General features: G+C 39.8%; 2 protein-coding genes across 2 annotated transcripts in view; one reads left to right on the top strand and one right to left on the bottom strand.

Annotated features, from left to right (window-relative positions):
• Positions 1 to 14,113, bottom strand: part of gabra5 (gamma-aminobutyric acid type A receptor subunit alpha5) — a 39,942-nt gene extending 25,829 nt beyond the window's left edge. Inside the window, exons 1-5 of the mRNA XM_079684175.1 lie at positions 13,840 to 14,113; positions 12,040 to 12,124; positions 10,249 to 10,373; positions 7,287 to 7,354; positions 6,616 to 6,836 (exon numbers count right to left, since the gene is read on the bottom strand). Coding sequence (XP_079540301.1) covers positions 6,616 to 6,836; positions 7,287 to 7,354; positions 10,249 to 10,373; positions 12,040 to 12,122 — 497 coding nt within the window. The 5' untranslated portion in view covers positions 12,123 to 12,124; positions 13,840 to 14,113. The remainder of the gene's footprint in view (positions 1 to 6,615; positions 6,837 to 7,286; positions 7,355 to 10,248; positions 10,374 to 12,039; positions 12,125 to 13,839) is intronic.
• The window catches only part of gabrb3 (gamma-aminobutyric acid type A receptor subunit beta3), a gene marked incomplete at its 5' end in the record, with an annotated part of 62,049 nt that overhangs the window by 17,787 nt on the left and 30,052 nt on the right, over positions 1 to 14,210 (top strand). The window lies entirely within an intron of this gene.

Raw genomic sequence — 14,210 nt, 5'->3', positions numbered from 1 at the left:
TTGTTTTAAATACAATTTAAATTCTCTGCTAAGGGAGAATTCTAGATTCGCCCTTTGTGTGTCTTACACCTTAACTCATAGTATACATCATCATGATCACCACTTTAACAGATGAATACACTCTGTTATTATATATGATTTCTTCCATTTGCTAAACGTGTTTACATCCACTAACCAGTGAAAAGCATAGGTCTTCATTAGAGAGTCTCAGAGAGTGAACAGCAGTAAAATGTAATTTATATTTGAGCTTTAATGAACTTCAGAGCCAGCAGAGGGACCCGTGATGAAATCTCTCGAGGAGTAATGAAATGATGCAACACTGTGCAAAAAGGACTTTGAGAAGTATTTAAGAAATCATTCGAGGATTATTTCATGGAGCGAGGCTGCCACCTGTCTGTGGGAGGGTTATAAAGCTTTGAATAAAACTTTATTGGAAATAAAACAAAACAAAGAGGTCATGTAGTGAGTGTTGAGCACAGACTGTGTTGAGCATGGATGTATAATAAGAACGTAGACAGGGAAGATTTATCAACTGCTGCCCTCTGCTGGACACACACACACACACACACACACACACACACACACACACACACACACACACACACACACACACACACACACACACACACACACACACACACACACACACACACACACACACACACACACACACACACACACACACACACACACACACACACACACACACACATCACTTCAGGGGACATTACATTGACTGCATTGATACACACACACACACACACACACACACACACACACACACACACACACACACACACACACACACACACACACACACACACACACACACACACACACACACACACACACACACACACACACACAGGTCATAAAAGTAGATTTATAATCTATTTTTATGTATTTTTGGGATGCACTTCAAACTTCATCTTGTTTGTAAACGTGCTCCATTGATAACTTTTGTAATAAAAAATTGTGATCAATATCAGAATCAGGTTTATTGCCACGTACTGTAGGTTTAAATGGTTTAAGTGAATTTGCTTTTGTGTATGGTATGCAAAGATAAACACAATATATGGAATAAAGTTGTAAGAGAAATATCAAGAATAGAACATTTCATATTTTAAATACGATTTAACATTTAAAAATAAAGACAAAGATTTACACCGAATATAATTTATTACTAGGAGCTACTTTCTACTTTTTACAAATGAGAACGATATTTGTCCTCAACTTAATTTTACAGATTAAGTTAAGAGTAACTACAGTAAGCATCGATATACAAGCTTGTTATTTATCTTCTTTAAACGATAGATGATCAAATTAAATAGAATAAATTATAATATTGTGTAACAAGAGCCCTTTTACGTTTTGTACTTACGACAATTTACACTTTGCAGATAATTCCTCTGTACTTTTAAATGACTAGTTATGAGCATTGACTTTTAATTTGTTATAAATTACAGAAGAGTATTAGGGCAAGACATAAGAAAAAAAGGCATCTCAAGAAAAGACTCAAGGAAAAGTAGAACTGAGTATAAGGTCCATAAAATAAAATAAATCAAAAGAGGTTACTTTTATTTTACTTAATGAGCGTTTTGAAAGAACGTCAACATGTGGAGAATACACTTTGTTCCAGAAACACTCACGCAATAATGTTCCTCTCTAACGGCTCACAGTGTTTCAGATTTGCAGCAGTTTCAAATTCAGTGGATCCACTTTCCTTTCTGACGTGCACCCTCGTTCATTTCCTCCAACTTCCTTTGTTAATATTTGATTCAGAGGATTTATTGTCGTGGTGAGATGAAGACACAGGACTGACATGAAAGTGGTTTATATCCTATAAAATATGTAGTTCGGTAAGAACTGTTATGGGTTTCTCTGAAAAAGCACCCAAACATCAGCACTAATAATGAGTGGAGTAGGATAAAACCTTTTGACTCTTTAAAGGCCCCCTATGATACTGTTTTCATCAATATATTACAGGTCTCAGATAAACACAAAACATGTCTCTGAAGTGTTTGGCTCCCAACACCAAACAGATCATTGCAGCATTACCCATAATCCCCTCTGTTTCAGCCCTGTTTCCAAAGTGCTGATTCTCTGTCTGTTACTTTAGATGAAAATAAGGAGCCCCTCCCCACGCCCCTCTGAGAGATATTTGGTCAAAAAGAACACAATAGGCGCGTTCACACCGGAGTACTTTTCCCAGGAATAGTTCTGATAGTTCCTGTGATTTTGCATTCACAACAAAAAGATCTGGAACCAGAACTTTTTTTTGCTCTCTAGCAGGGACTAAAGGGGGTGAAAAGGTTCCAATTTCTGATTGGCTGGGCGAATTGCAAGACACGCCTAGTAAAACTCTGAAAAGTTTTTGTGAAGCCGCCATTTTATTTGCTCGAATTAGCATTATTAGCATTAGCATTAGCCCAGCGCACCAACGGAGAGAGACTAACTTATGGCAACACAAAAGAAAACATGGGAGCGGTGGAGATGAGGAGGTGTCGGCACTTCTGGCGATTTACTCTGAAGGCTTCAGTAGAAGCTGCTGGGAGTCCGAGCAGCTTCTACTGAAGCCAGTCCCCAACTCCGGGGACTTCCGGCCGGGGATTTTGGGTGGCAGTATACGCCGTGAAGTTGTTTGCGGCCTGCCAGTAAACCCAAAGCAGAAGAAGAAGAAGAAGAAGAAGAAGAAGAAGAAGAAGAAGAAGAAGAAGAAGAAGAAGAAGAAGAAGTGATGTCAGCAGCTCCCTCAGGGACTTATTCCGGTGTCAACGCGATTTACGAGATAGTTCCAGGAAAGAAAAGTTCCGGGAACAATTCTTAGGAAACGTACTTGGTGTGAAAGCGCCTATTGGTGCTCTAGGAGGAGATTCAGGTGATAATGTGGGTGGGTGGGGGGGGGGGGGGGGTTACCTTGGTTGGTGATTGGCTAATGGTTACACAAGCCAAAAAATCGTTATGACATCACAAAATGGCCAAGATCTGATCAGCTCATTTTCAGACAGGTTTTTATATAAATGGATCAGGACAAAAAGAGAGAGAATCTTTTCTTTTTTTAAAACACATGTTTATGTTTAAAGACATGAACAAGTGGATTCTGCATAATATAGGTGACCTTTAGAGACTTTCAAGTAACGTAAAATGTGAACAGTATACTTCACACCTGTCGAAAGCAGCTCTCGCTACCATTTAAACAATGGACACTATATATGAAGAGAGAGGGCAGTGATATGCAGAATATTTCATGCTGTTTTCCTGTTAAACAAAAGGCTTCTTTGATATAGAAATGTAGTTATTAGAGATGCACGTTATAGATTTTCACTCTAACAATAACGGATAGGCATTCTTCTGATAAGCACATTTCACATTTTTGTATTTTAACGTTCATAACCGGCAGTTATGAACGTTTCTTACTGAGTGTAAAAAAACGCTTACATTTAGAGAGCAAAGATGGATATTTCAATATTCTTACCAAGTCTTTTTGACAATACTTTAGTTAAATTCTAAAATCGTCAAATGTTAATTTATTTTTTCTACAAAATGTCATGAAAAAACATTGTTTGTTAAACGGAGAAACAAAATAGTTGCAGACAATATGTCGTTCTTTCTTCTTGTTCTCTTCCATTTCTACTTCTACTGTATGTCTACGTTTAGTGCGTGTTAAGTCAATTAAAGCAATTTGGCTAGCTAACAAGTTTCCCAAAGCCAATATTTCAATTATAATCCAATTATTTTAATCAATTGGCCCAATACATAACTTCAGGAAAAGAAGACCACAGCCAAATTATCAGTGTATGTGGTTTGTGGTATTCGACCAATTTCTGATTTATAAACTTTAGCATTGTAGTGTTTTAAAAAGCATTATCTCAGGTCTGAAACCACTGCATGTTTGTTGTTATTTTGACCAGGTTTTCTTTTCCTTCTTTCTTCTCATGTTTGCAGTAGCCTCCTTATGTATTCTGTAGCTGTAAATCATGCATCTCTAATAGTTATTAATGAAATATCGTGACGTGAGGTGGAGGCCCTGTGACCTCCGTCCTGCAGAGCGAGGACCCCCCTCTGAGTCGAGTAGTGAGAGCGGGCTTTATCTCAGCAGCACGGCTCTTAGACAAACATTAAAGAACTATTACAGGCTGATGGATGACTCTTCTCTAATTGGATCACACAACGTCTCCAAACCTCACTCCTATGATTCATTGTTTTAGTCAGATATAGTCAAATATTTTCATGGTGCTAGTTTTAATTGATTGGTTCCTGTTTTATTTTGAAAGGTTTTCTCCCCTTTAGAATCGGATTCTTGTATGTTGCATATTGCGAGCTCTTGTTGTGATGTCTGAACCAAGCATGAATTAAAAGTATTTTTGTTTTAAGTTCCTGTCACCTGCATTTGGGTCCACCAACCCTCGAATAGGGAGTTATTAAACCCTCCAACAGGAAGTCTGCGTTAGTCCTAATTAACATGAATTAAGGTCGAATTGTCAAAAGATAAATCCGGATCTATGTCTTTTACAACCTCCTTTAAACTCCTGTCGACACATATTAATCCACATGAATCCCAATTAGTTTGATTGTATTAAAATATTCTGATTAATAAAACTCATATTCAATATATGCATAACCTTTCAGAGCTACATATCTATCACTGTGCATATAACCATCCAAACATGTTGAAACAAAGTTGAAGAAACCCAACGCAGCTCAGTAAACACTGTGAAATGTTGACGTCATTGACTTCAAATGACATGACAGTAATAAGAGTAACGTTTACATTTCTTCTTTTGGTTTAATAAAGTGTTGAAAGTCCAACATGTATTAACACCATTACAAGTGACAGCATAACTTTTAAAACACTTAATACGCCCTTTAACTTACATGATCTGCGTCTCTCATCACAATATTGAAGACACAAGGAATTGTGATCGAGCATTATCTCCTTTCCTTTCGAGTGTATCCTAAGCAACCCGGTATCACGGCAAGACGTGAACATGTGACGATTTACCATGCTGGGAGACGTGAAGATATCACGATTTCGTCCCTTCAAACGTGACAGTTACACGGTATTGTTAACCCATGTTAACCAGTGGAGAAATACCCGAAAATGCCAAGCAAATGCTACCCCGACGGTCGGTTGTTATTGTCAATATTAATATAATATTGATTTATTTTGTAATAGTCACACTCGATTACGCCAATTTTCTTGTTGCCCCAGCTGGTCGACACCTCTTGTAGCAGAAACAAAGGCTACATTAATGTATTAAATCGATGTTAATCCATTCGTGTGGATGTGGAATTAACGGACGTGACGTTGTGCGATTGCGTTGCCAGGCAACAGCTTCGGTTCATGTTAATTTACAAACTCTTCAACTACAACCGTAGTTATATTTAAAAACATGTTAGAAGGCCTCACAAAATACTTTAATGTAAATTAAAATGTAAATGTGAAGGAATGTGTGTATAACAAAATACATCCGTCATAAACGAAACCGGAAAAAGACGTAGGCAAGATCCTCAGCTCGATAATTGGATGGTTTAGCCGCAATGCACGCTGGGATTTGGTGTTTATGTGACGTGAAATCCGAAAAAAAGATTTAAAAATAAAATAATTATTTATTCCGAGTGTGCTTGCTTTTCTCTTTGAAAGTCATCACATAACGGCATTGTAATACACGGTTCGGCTGCATTAAATATTACATATCTGCCGTAGTTCTCTATTTATAGAGCCCTGCTGAGAAGACTTCTAGACAAACAGGAGGAACTGCCGCCAACACTGAAAACGTGACGTGGATCATAAATATATAAGCAATTAAACAACATCTTACATTTCTTTTCACACAATACGTCTCCTCGCAGTATCAACATTAATTCGGCTGACTTTTATATTTGATCCAATTGGTAGATAGGCTGTATTTACACCATAAAGGTGCCCAGCTGATAGAAAGGGACACCTGGTGGTTAAAGCACGTTATTGCATTTTATTATTTTATTATTAGATATTAATAGGATCCCTATAAAGTATTCATTACTCGTTATTCTCTACTAATAGTTAATTAAAGACTGTATATAATGACTATTTTGCACATCCCTTTCAAGATTTCAAGATTTTCCAAGGTTTATTGACATATCATATTCATAAACGGTGTAGTTATGCAATGAATGAAAAACTTGGGTCGCAGGTTCCTCAATATTGCATTACAAGAGAACTATCAATATGTGTGTACCAGTACCACCACCATTAAACTGTCATATTCTGCACATTTCTTATACTATCTACATACATCTTATAAGAGTATAATACATATGTATAATATCCACTATTCCTTAACCGCGTGACGTTTCACACAGAGGTCAAGGAATAGACGATAGGAATAGATGATGAGTTTTGGACTATTCGACTGCAGCCTTAGATAGAAGCTGAACTGATGAAGGGATAAAGTGCAGGTGTACAGGAGGTCAGGTGGTTGCAGGTCTAATGGGAAACAGGTTGAACCAATGAAGCAAGAACAGGAGAAGAAAGAGCGGGAAAATAACAAGGACAGGAAGTGAAAATAGACACGAGGGGAAAAACGTTTCAAAATAAAACAGGAAACAGATCATGCCAGAGGTCAGCGGTACCTCATGGTGTAGAGCAGCGTGCCGTCATCCTTCAGCCTCAGCAGCTTGTTGGGGGTTGTCATGTTGTGAGCGATGGATTTCTTCCCGTTGAGGAAGAAGGTGTCCGGAGTCCAGATGTTACTGGCTAACAGATTATTGAGAGGAAGCATCTCCATCGGGCCTTTAAAGCAGAGACGCTCGTCCTTCCAGCTCTGACGGAAGAACACGTCGATGGTGTATTCCTGCGGGAAAATAGCAGCGATAAAATGTGTTTGGGATTAAACAAATTGTTTGTGTACACCGAGCGTATAAGAGAATGAACTACACCTTCCACATGTTTATTTCGATTTTTAAACACTAAGGCAAGATGTATCCTATCTAATTGAGGCAATACACATGTTTATTCTGGACAATTTTTACATTTAGCTAAGAACAAATAAGAGAGAATAAATACATTAATATACACATTATTGCACATAAACTACTTTTGATAGTCTCATGTATACACAATTGTATTACTACACATGCAGGGAATAGATTTTTAGCATCAAAATGTAGATTTTTTCAACAGAGTTGTATTGTGTTTGGCCTTAAAAAACAGATAGGGTTGTATTTTGTTAAAATATTCCCACCACATAACAGATTTATTTCAATACAAATTCTAAGTGTAGGTTGAGAGTGTAACTTCTTACCATTTCTGTGTCAGAGACGGGTCCGAAGCTTGTGACGAAGATGTTGGTTTTTATCTCCGTCACCTTCTCTGAAAAGAAGAATGAGATAATATTGTGAGACTAAACTTAAAGGTCCCATGTCATGCTTTTCTGGTTATTACCCGTCCCCTTGTGTGTTATGTAGCTTGTTATGCATGTAAACGGTCTGCAGAGTCACAAACCCTCAAAGTACACCCTTTAGCGAGTACAACTCTAACACAGAAAAGACCTGTCTATGCTGCCCCAGAACGCCTCGTTGGAGATGTCTCTTTTTCTTCCTGGGTACAGTGGCGTATTTGGGTATAGTGACGAAACGTAATGTAACGGCTCTGCGGATTGGTCCAAAAAGACCAATCCGCGGAGCCGTTACGTTACATCCGAACCGGACGCACGCGCACACGCGCACACACACACACACACACACACACACACACACACACACACACACACACACACACACACACACACTCAATCTTTTCTCAGCTGCAGCTCCACCGATTTCTCAGCTTGAGACGGCGGGACGCGGCGAGGCTCTGAGTCTGTGTATGAGCACACACACAAACTCCCAGCCAGGCTGCGGGTGTGTGTGTGTGCTCGGGCTGGTTTTGGGCTGGTTTCGGGCTGGGTTTCGCTTTGTCTCACTGTCTCGCAGACGGCCACTGGGCTCACAGGGGGGGGGGGGCAGGAGCTCCAACAAGCCGTTTAGGACAGAGAGTGAATGCACATACTTTACAGAGATGCTTTATGAGAAACCAATGTGAGTTTGGAAAATTGCACAATGTAAATCTATTTTAGTATACTTCAACAATGGAATTATGATCAGTAGAAATAGCCATGACATGGGACCTTTTAACATGAAGGCAAGTTTATGTTTTCGGTGATATTACAGGAATTAAATGAGGAAAAATTATACAACCCTGGATGGTTGCACATTAGGGTTAGGGTATTAGGAACTTTTGCCCTTCTGTTTTAATCTGTATACTTCATTATATTTGTGAAAAAGCAGTTGTCCCCTGTGCTCAAAGACTGTAGAGTACAATATACTATATTGGTATCGTTACATCCCTACAATATAGTATGACCTCAAAACACGTTACATACCAAAGATGTGCAAACGTTCAATGAAACGGTCATATGCAAGTCATGTTATGAACACAATACATTACAAGCGCTTTTTGCTCATTTTAGGACATATCTTAAATGTTCTATTGCTGAAAGTCTTTTTTTAAATTTTATCTAAAAAGTAAAATTCTTGCTCAACGTATGTCTGTAAAAGATTTTAAGACTTTAGACCAATCAGAACAAAAGTGGCAGCAGTTTTTCTAACCCTAACCCCAGTCTTTTGACACAAATGGTGTAAAGATCCAAACTCATTTCATTCTAGATAAAGTGACCCAAAAACCAGTAAAAGAGAATTATTTCCTCTTCTTATTGTCTGAATCCTCTGTTCTGAGGAGAGCTTCTCTGTATTTTTATTGCTTCTCCTGAGAACAATGAAGCGTCTGTTTTATGAGCAGGAATAATGTCTTCCTCAAGGTCACAGTATCTGCCTCAGTACAGTGACATTAAATCACACTGAGGGGAGATGCAAACAGCTGATCATACCTCTCTGTCAAACACTTCATGAATACAGACACATTCAGCCTGTCCAGGGAAAAGACTGATGTTCCAGAGCATTGTTCAGAATGAGGAATATCCACAGAGAAAAGAGCTTTTTTCTACCCTTTTCTGACCCTGAAGCTAGAATCTCCCTGGGATTTCTCTGTGTGATGTTGGATTATTGCAGGGAATAATCTCTGTGTCAAACAAACGTTTACGATACTTAGCCTACAGGTTTTGTTCAGCAGAATGATCTCCACATATTAACACCACTTCATGTGTAAAAAGATAACGTTGGCTTTAAAGGAACCACAGCGCGGTCACATGTCTTCATGTCACCACCGCTAAGCTAAAGGCGGCTAATGTTGGGCTATAAAGGAACTACAGCACGGTCACATGACTTCACGTCACCACCGCTAAACTAAAGACGGCTAATGTTGTGCTATAAAGGAACTACAGCACGGTCACATGACTTCACGCCATCACCGCTAAGCTAAAGGCGGCTAATGTTGGGCTATAAAGGAACTACAGCACGGTCACATGACTTCACATCACCACCGCTAAGCTAAAGGCGGCTAATGTTGGGCTATAAAGGAACTACAGCACGGTGACATGACTTCACATCACCACCGCTAAACTAAAGACGGCTAATGTTGGGCTATAAAGGAACTACAGCACGGTGACATGACTTCAAATCACCACCGCTAAGCTAAAGGCGGCTAATGTTGGGCTATAAAGGAACTACAGCACGGTCACATGACTTCAAATCACCACCGCTAAGCTAAAGGCGGCTAATGTTGGGCTATAAAGGAACTACAGCACGGTGACATGACTTCACATCACCACCGCTAAACTAAAGACGGCTAATGTTGGGCTATAAAGGAATTACATCGTGGTCACATGACTTCATGTCACAACCGCTAAGCTAAAGGTGGCTAACGTTGGGCTATAAAGGAATTACATCGTGGTCACATGACTTCATGTCACAACCGCTAAGCTAAAGGTGGCTAATGTTGGGCTATAAAGGAATTACAGAATGGTCACATGACTTCATGTCACAACCGCTAAACTGTTGGGCAGGATGACGTGTTTCATTGAGACATTTGTTAGCAACTGCCGTTTTTAAATCCACCAGTCTATCTACTGATGTACTTTATTTCGTAGCAAAACTGAAAGATAAAACGTTAAGTCATTTCTAGGTTTTTTCAGCACTTATTCCTTGATATTTTGTAAAAAAAAGAGACACCTCAGAGATATTTGGCACCTTCAGTTCTCACCTGTCAGATGTGTGTCTGTTTTAATTACCTAAAGTATCAGACGTGTTGAGGCTTTTATTTGGACCTACCTCCCAGTCCGGGCCGCAGTCTGTTGTCATATCCGTCCAGCAGCCCGTCCAGGATGCGTGTGAAGATGGTGATGTTGTCGTTTAGTTCGGCCTCTTTGGGAGTTCCCGTTACTTCCTGGGAGAGGCTGAGGTTGAGCGATAATGATTAGGAAAATACACAATTCATGCAGGAATTCGATTAAATGGAGTCTTATCAAGATTAAATTATACAAATAATGTTGATACACAATAACGGTGTCTGAATTGTTAAAAACACGCACATCCTTACCCAAATTTCTCTTAACAAAGATATAACTGTAACTAAGATGTAACCCTTTAATTCTGCTTTTGGAATTTTCCCTCTCCTGTGTGTGCTGTTCTATAGGTTATTGTGCAGCTAAAATCCAACCGAACATACTGACATATTAGGCTATTGCTCCAACACATTGTTCGTGATAGGTTAAGGGGAGGGACATCTCTAATGGCGCATTTCCACTACAGCACGGAACAGGGTTTAAGCGTGCCGTGCCGTGCCCAGCCCGTTTTGGTTTCATTTCCACTAGGCGTAGTTCCGGCTAGCGGGTACTTTTCCACAGTTTTTCTGGCTCTCCAAAATTGAGGTTCTTTCCGGGCCAACAACCGGGCTGAGTATGCTAAACTAGTGAGAGAATCGCTGGCAACTACAATAAAACAAACATATTTGACCGTGATTTAATTGTAATACACGTTTCAAAATGAGGCCGAAGTAACAACATACTGATACCGGTTAGTAAAAACCATGAATTAAAGCTTTGACAAGTCTGCAGACAGACGGCAGGCGAAAAAACCTTTTAAAATGCGTGTTTTCTGAATGTAGATCGGCTAAGCTAACGCAGTATATGCTCCGACCGTCCACACTCACAACAACGGCCTACAGACATAAATAAACCAGCGACTGTATTCGCCATGACACAGACAGTCTGTGGTTTGTACTTGTTTAACTGTTGCCTAGTTTCTGAACAGATATGAGGAGCTCTGAGCTCTGAGTGCTAACAGCTAACGGCTGATGTTGGTTTTGTGTTTCGCATTGAAGATGAATTTACGACTCCGCCTACACTGCGTTACTATAGTTACTACCCCAGTTCCTAAACTGTAATGGAAACGCAGCATACAGTGAGCCTGACCTACCAAGGTCTATATACCGTACTAAGCCGAGCAAGGCCCTGCATTGGAAATGCGCCACGCGGTTGACCAATCACAACAGAGCTGGCCAGCTAACCAATCAGAGCAGACTGGGCTCTGGTGTCAGACAGAGGGTGAAAAGAGGTGCGGCAGCACAGGCAGTATGAGAAAAATAAAGAGCTTTTTGAACATTAAAGCATGGAGACATGTCCCAGTAGACACACAAAATACTACTAATACGAACCTGAAAATGAACATAATATGTCCTCTTTAGGACCATTTTTTTTTTTTTTGACAAGTTTTCTTGAATGTTATATTTAAATATGCAAATAAGTCATTATGTTAAAAAAACGTTTGGGTAAAAAAAAGTCTCGTAAAAAAAAAAGGTAATGTGATTTTTGCCTGATTTCCTTCCACTAGTCTGAAAGATGAAAGAGGATTAGAACATATTGTTTTAGATCTGACCAAAAGTGAAAAGAAGTTCCCTTTAGTCCCGCCCAAATCTGACTGTAAATGTATATTTGTGTGCATGCATGTAGACATAGTCAGTGCACGGCAGGAAATAAAGTAACTTAGGAAAATACTTTTAGAAATAGATTAATAACAAATACAAAGTGCATTCAAGTTTTCCTGCAGAGCTCCAGTTCTCACCTCAGCCGGCAGGTGATGCTCAGCATCAAGACGCAGACACACACTCGCCTCATTGCAGAGCTGAAGCTCTTTCCATCGCCCATTCCTGAAAAACATATCCTCACCGGGTTAAAAAACTCACAATAACTGGCTGAATTCAGACTCTACTCATCCTGACAGGCTATTCAATTATCCACAACCTCAAAACTCAGAAGCAAGGTGTGAGAGGCAAACAAATCAACATGGATTATATGAGCAGCAGTAAATAAAAACTAAAACCATTTAAATGAATGCAGCAGTTCTGTATTGTGAAACCTCTCTAGCAGCAGTTTCACTAAATAAATAATATCCATTCACACATATTTATTTTTATAAAATAGTATTATTGATCAGCTTTATAGGAAGCTTAAAAGGCAGCACTAATATTTCTTGATCAGTAAATCTTAATAATTGTGCACAGATGTTTTTGCAGTATCACAACATTAGATAAAAAGAATAGTCGGTCAACAGAAAAATAATCTCAAACTATTGATAATCAAATAATTGATTTCATGATTTATTTGAGAAAATGCTGTTTTCAGCCTCGTTTTTCTGTGATTTTTCACATTAAGAGAATATCTTCAACATAGATGGAACAACATTTGGAAACTAAATAAATAATATTTAGTCAGACATATTTTTTATTAATATACACTATATGTTTATATGCAGGCTTCAAGCTCTAGTATTTCCCTCCTATTAACTGTATTTTCGTGCAAAAATGATGTCTCTGTTTTATTTCACATTAAAGTGAATTTCTTTGGGTTTAGCAAACACAACAAGACATTTAAAGACATCAACTTGGACTGTGAGGAACTTGAATTGACATTTGTAATACTTTTTGACATTTTAAACACCAAATCAAGAAACTAATGCAGATTAATCAATACAAATAATAAATAAATAAAAGTGTAGCTACATATTTTCTGGATCTTCTCAACACTACAGAAGGTCTGCACAGATGTTAGGTGATAATGCAAAGTTCCTCTCAGCCTTTCTTTCTTGTAAACCTTATATTACATTATGATCTATTCGAAACATTTAGACCGTCTATGCTGTAAATGTATTATATTTTAAAACTATGCATACACCTTTCTGTCCTGGGAGAGGTTTCCTCCTCTGCTGCTCTCCCCAAGGTGTATAGCATATTCCCCTTTAACTGGGGGGTTTCTTTGGGAGTATTACCTGCAAGGGTCTAAGGACACACTGTGAGATGCCTCCACCTGCACATATCTGCACATCTGTCCCTCTGTATCCTCTCTCTCTCTCTCTCTCTCTCTCTCTCTCTCTCTCTCTCTCTCTCTCTCTCTCTCTCTCTCTCTCTCTCTCTCTCTCTCTCTGTCTCTCTCTCTCGCTCTCTCTCTCTCTCTCTCTCTGTCACACACACACACACACACACACACACACACACACACACACACACACACACACACACACACACACACACACACACACACACACACACACACACACACACACACACACACACACACACACACACACACACACACACACACACACACACACACACACACAATGATGCATGCACCCCGCGCTGCACAGCATCCATTCACGACTCACTCCTGCACACACACAGCGCCTAAATTCCTCCACCACATTCCCCGGCTCTGAGGGCTACATTCTCAGGGTTAAGGTCCCCCCTCCTGCAGCCTCAGCAGCAGATAACCCCCCCCCCCTGTGCCCACTCACACACACAAACACACACACCCCACACACACACACACCCCGCCGGCCTGTAACACGCCGTGCTGCAAAGCTTACCACACAAGAAGACGATGCGCAGTCAAACTTCTCCCTGAATCTCACACGCAGACTCTGGTATCTGGCATCAAATGTGAGGAGCCATCCGCGCAAAGAGAACAGAGGAAGAGGAGATGAGGAGTAATTCCGCTGTCAGCGTGCTTTATGTGCGATTAAAGGGCTTTCAGCGGGAATGTGAAGGCTTCCCAACACTTGTGCTGACTGACCATCCTTCAGAGGGGTCTGCACACAGTAAGCTCTGCAGAAAAATCCAATCCGGTATCCAGAGGCACAATGCAAAGTGCGGAGTGAAGGGAGAGCATGCAGTGCAGAGAGGATGTGTGATGCTCGAGAGAGAGAGAGAGAGAGAGAGAGAGAGAGAGAGAGAGAGA

Source organism: Notothenia rossii, assembly GCF_949606895.1.
Source record: "Notothenia rossii genome assembly, chromosome: 1".
In the NCBI taxonomy this organism is placed as follows: Eukaryota; Metazoa; Chordata; class Actinopteri; order Perciformes; family Nototheniidae; genus Notothenia; species Notothenia rossii.
Note: the sequence above shows the minus strand (reverse complement) of the source record. Positions and strands in the feature narration are given on the sequence as shown.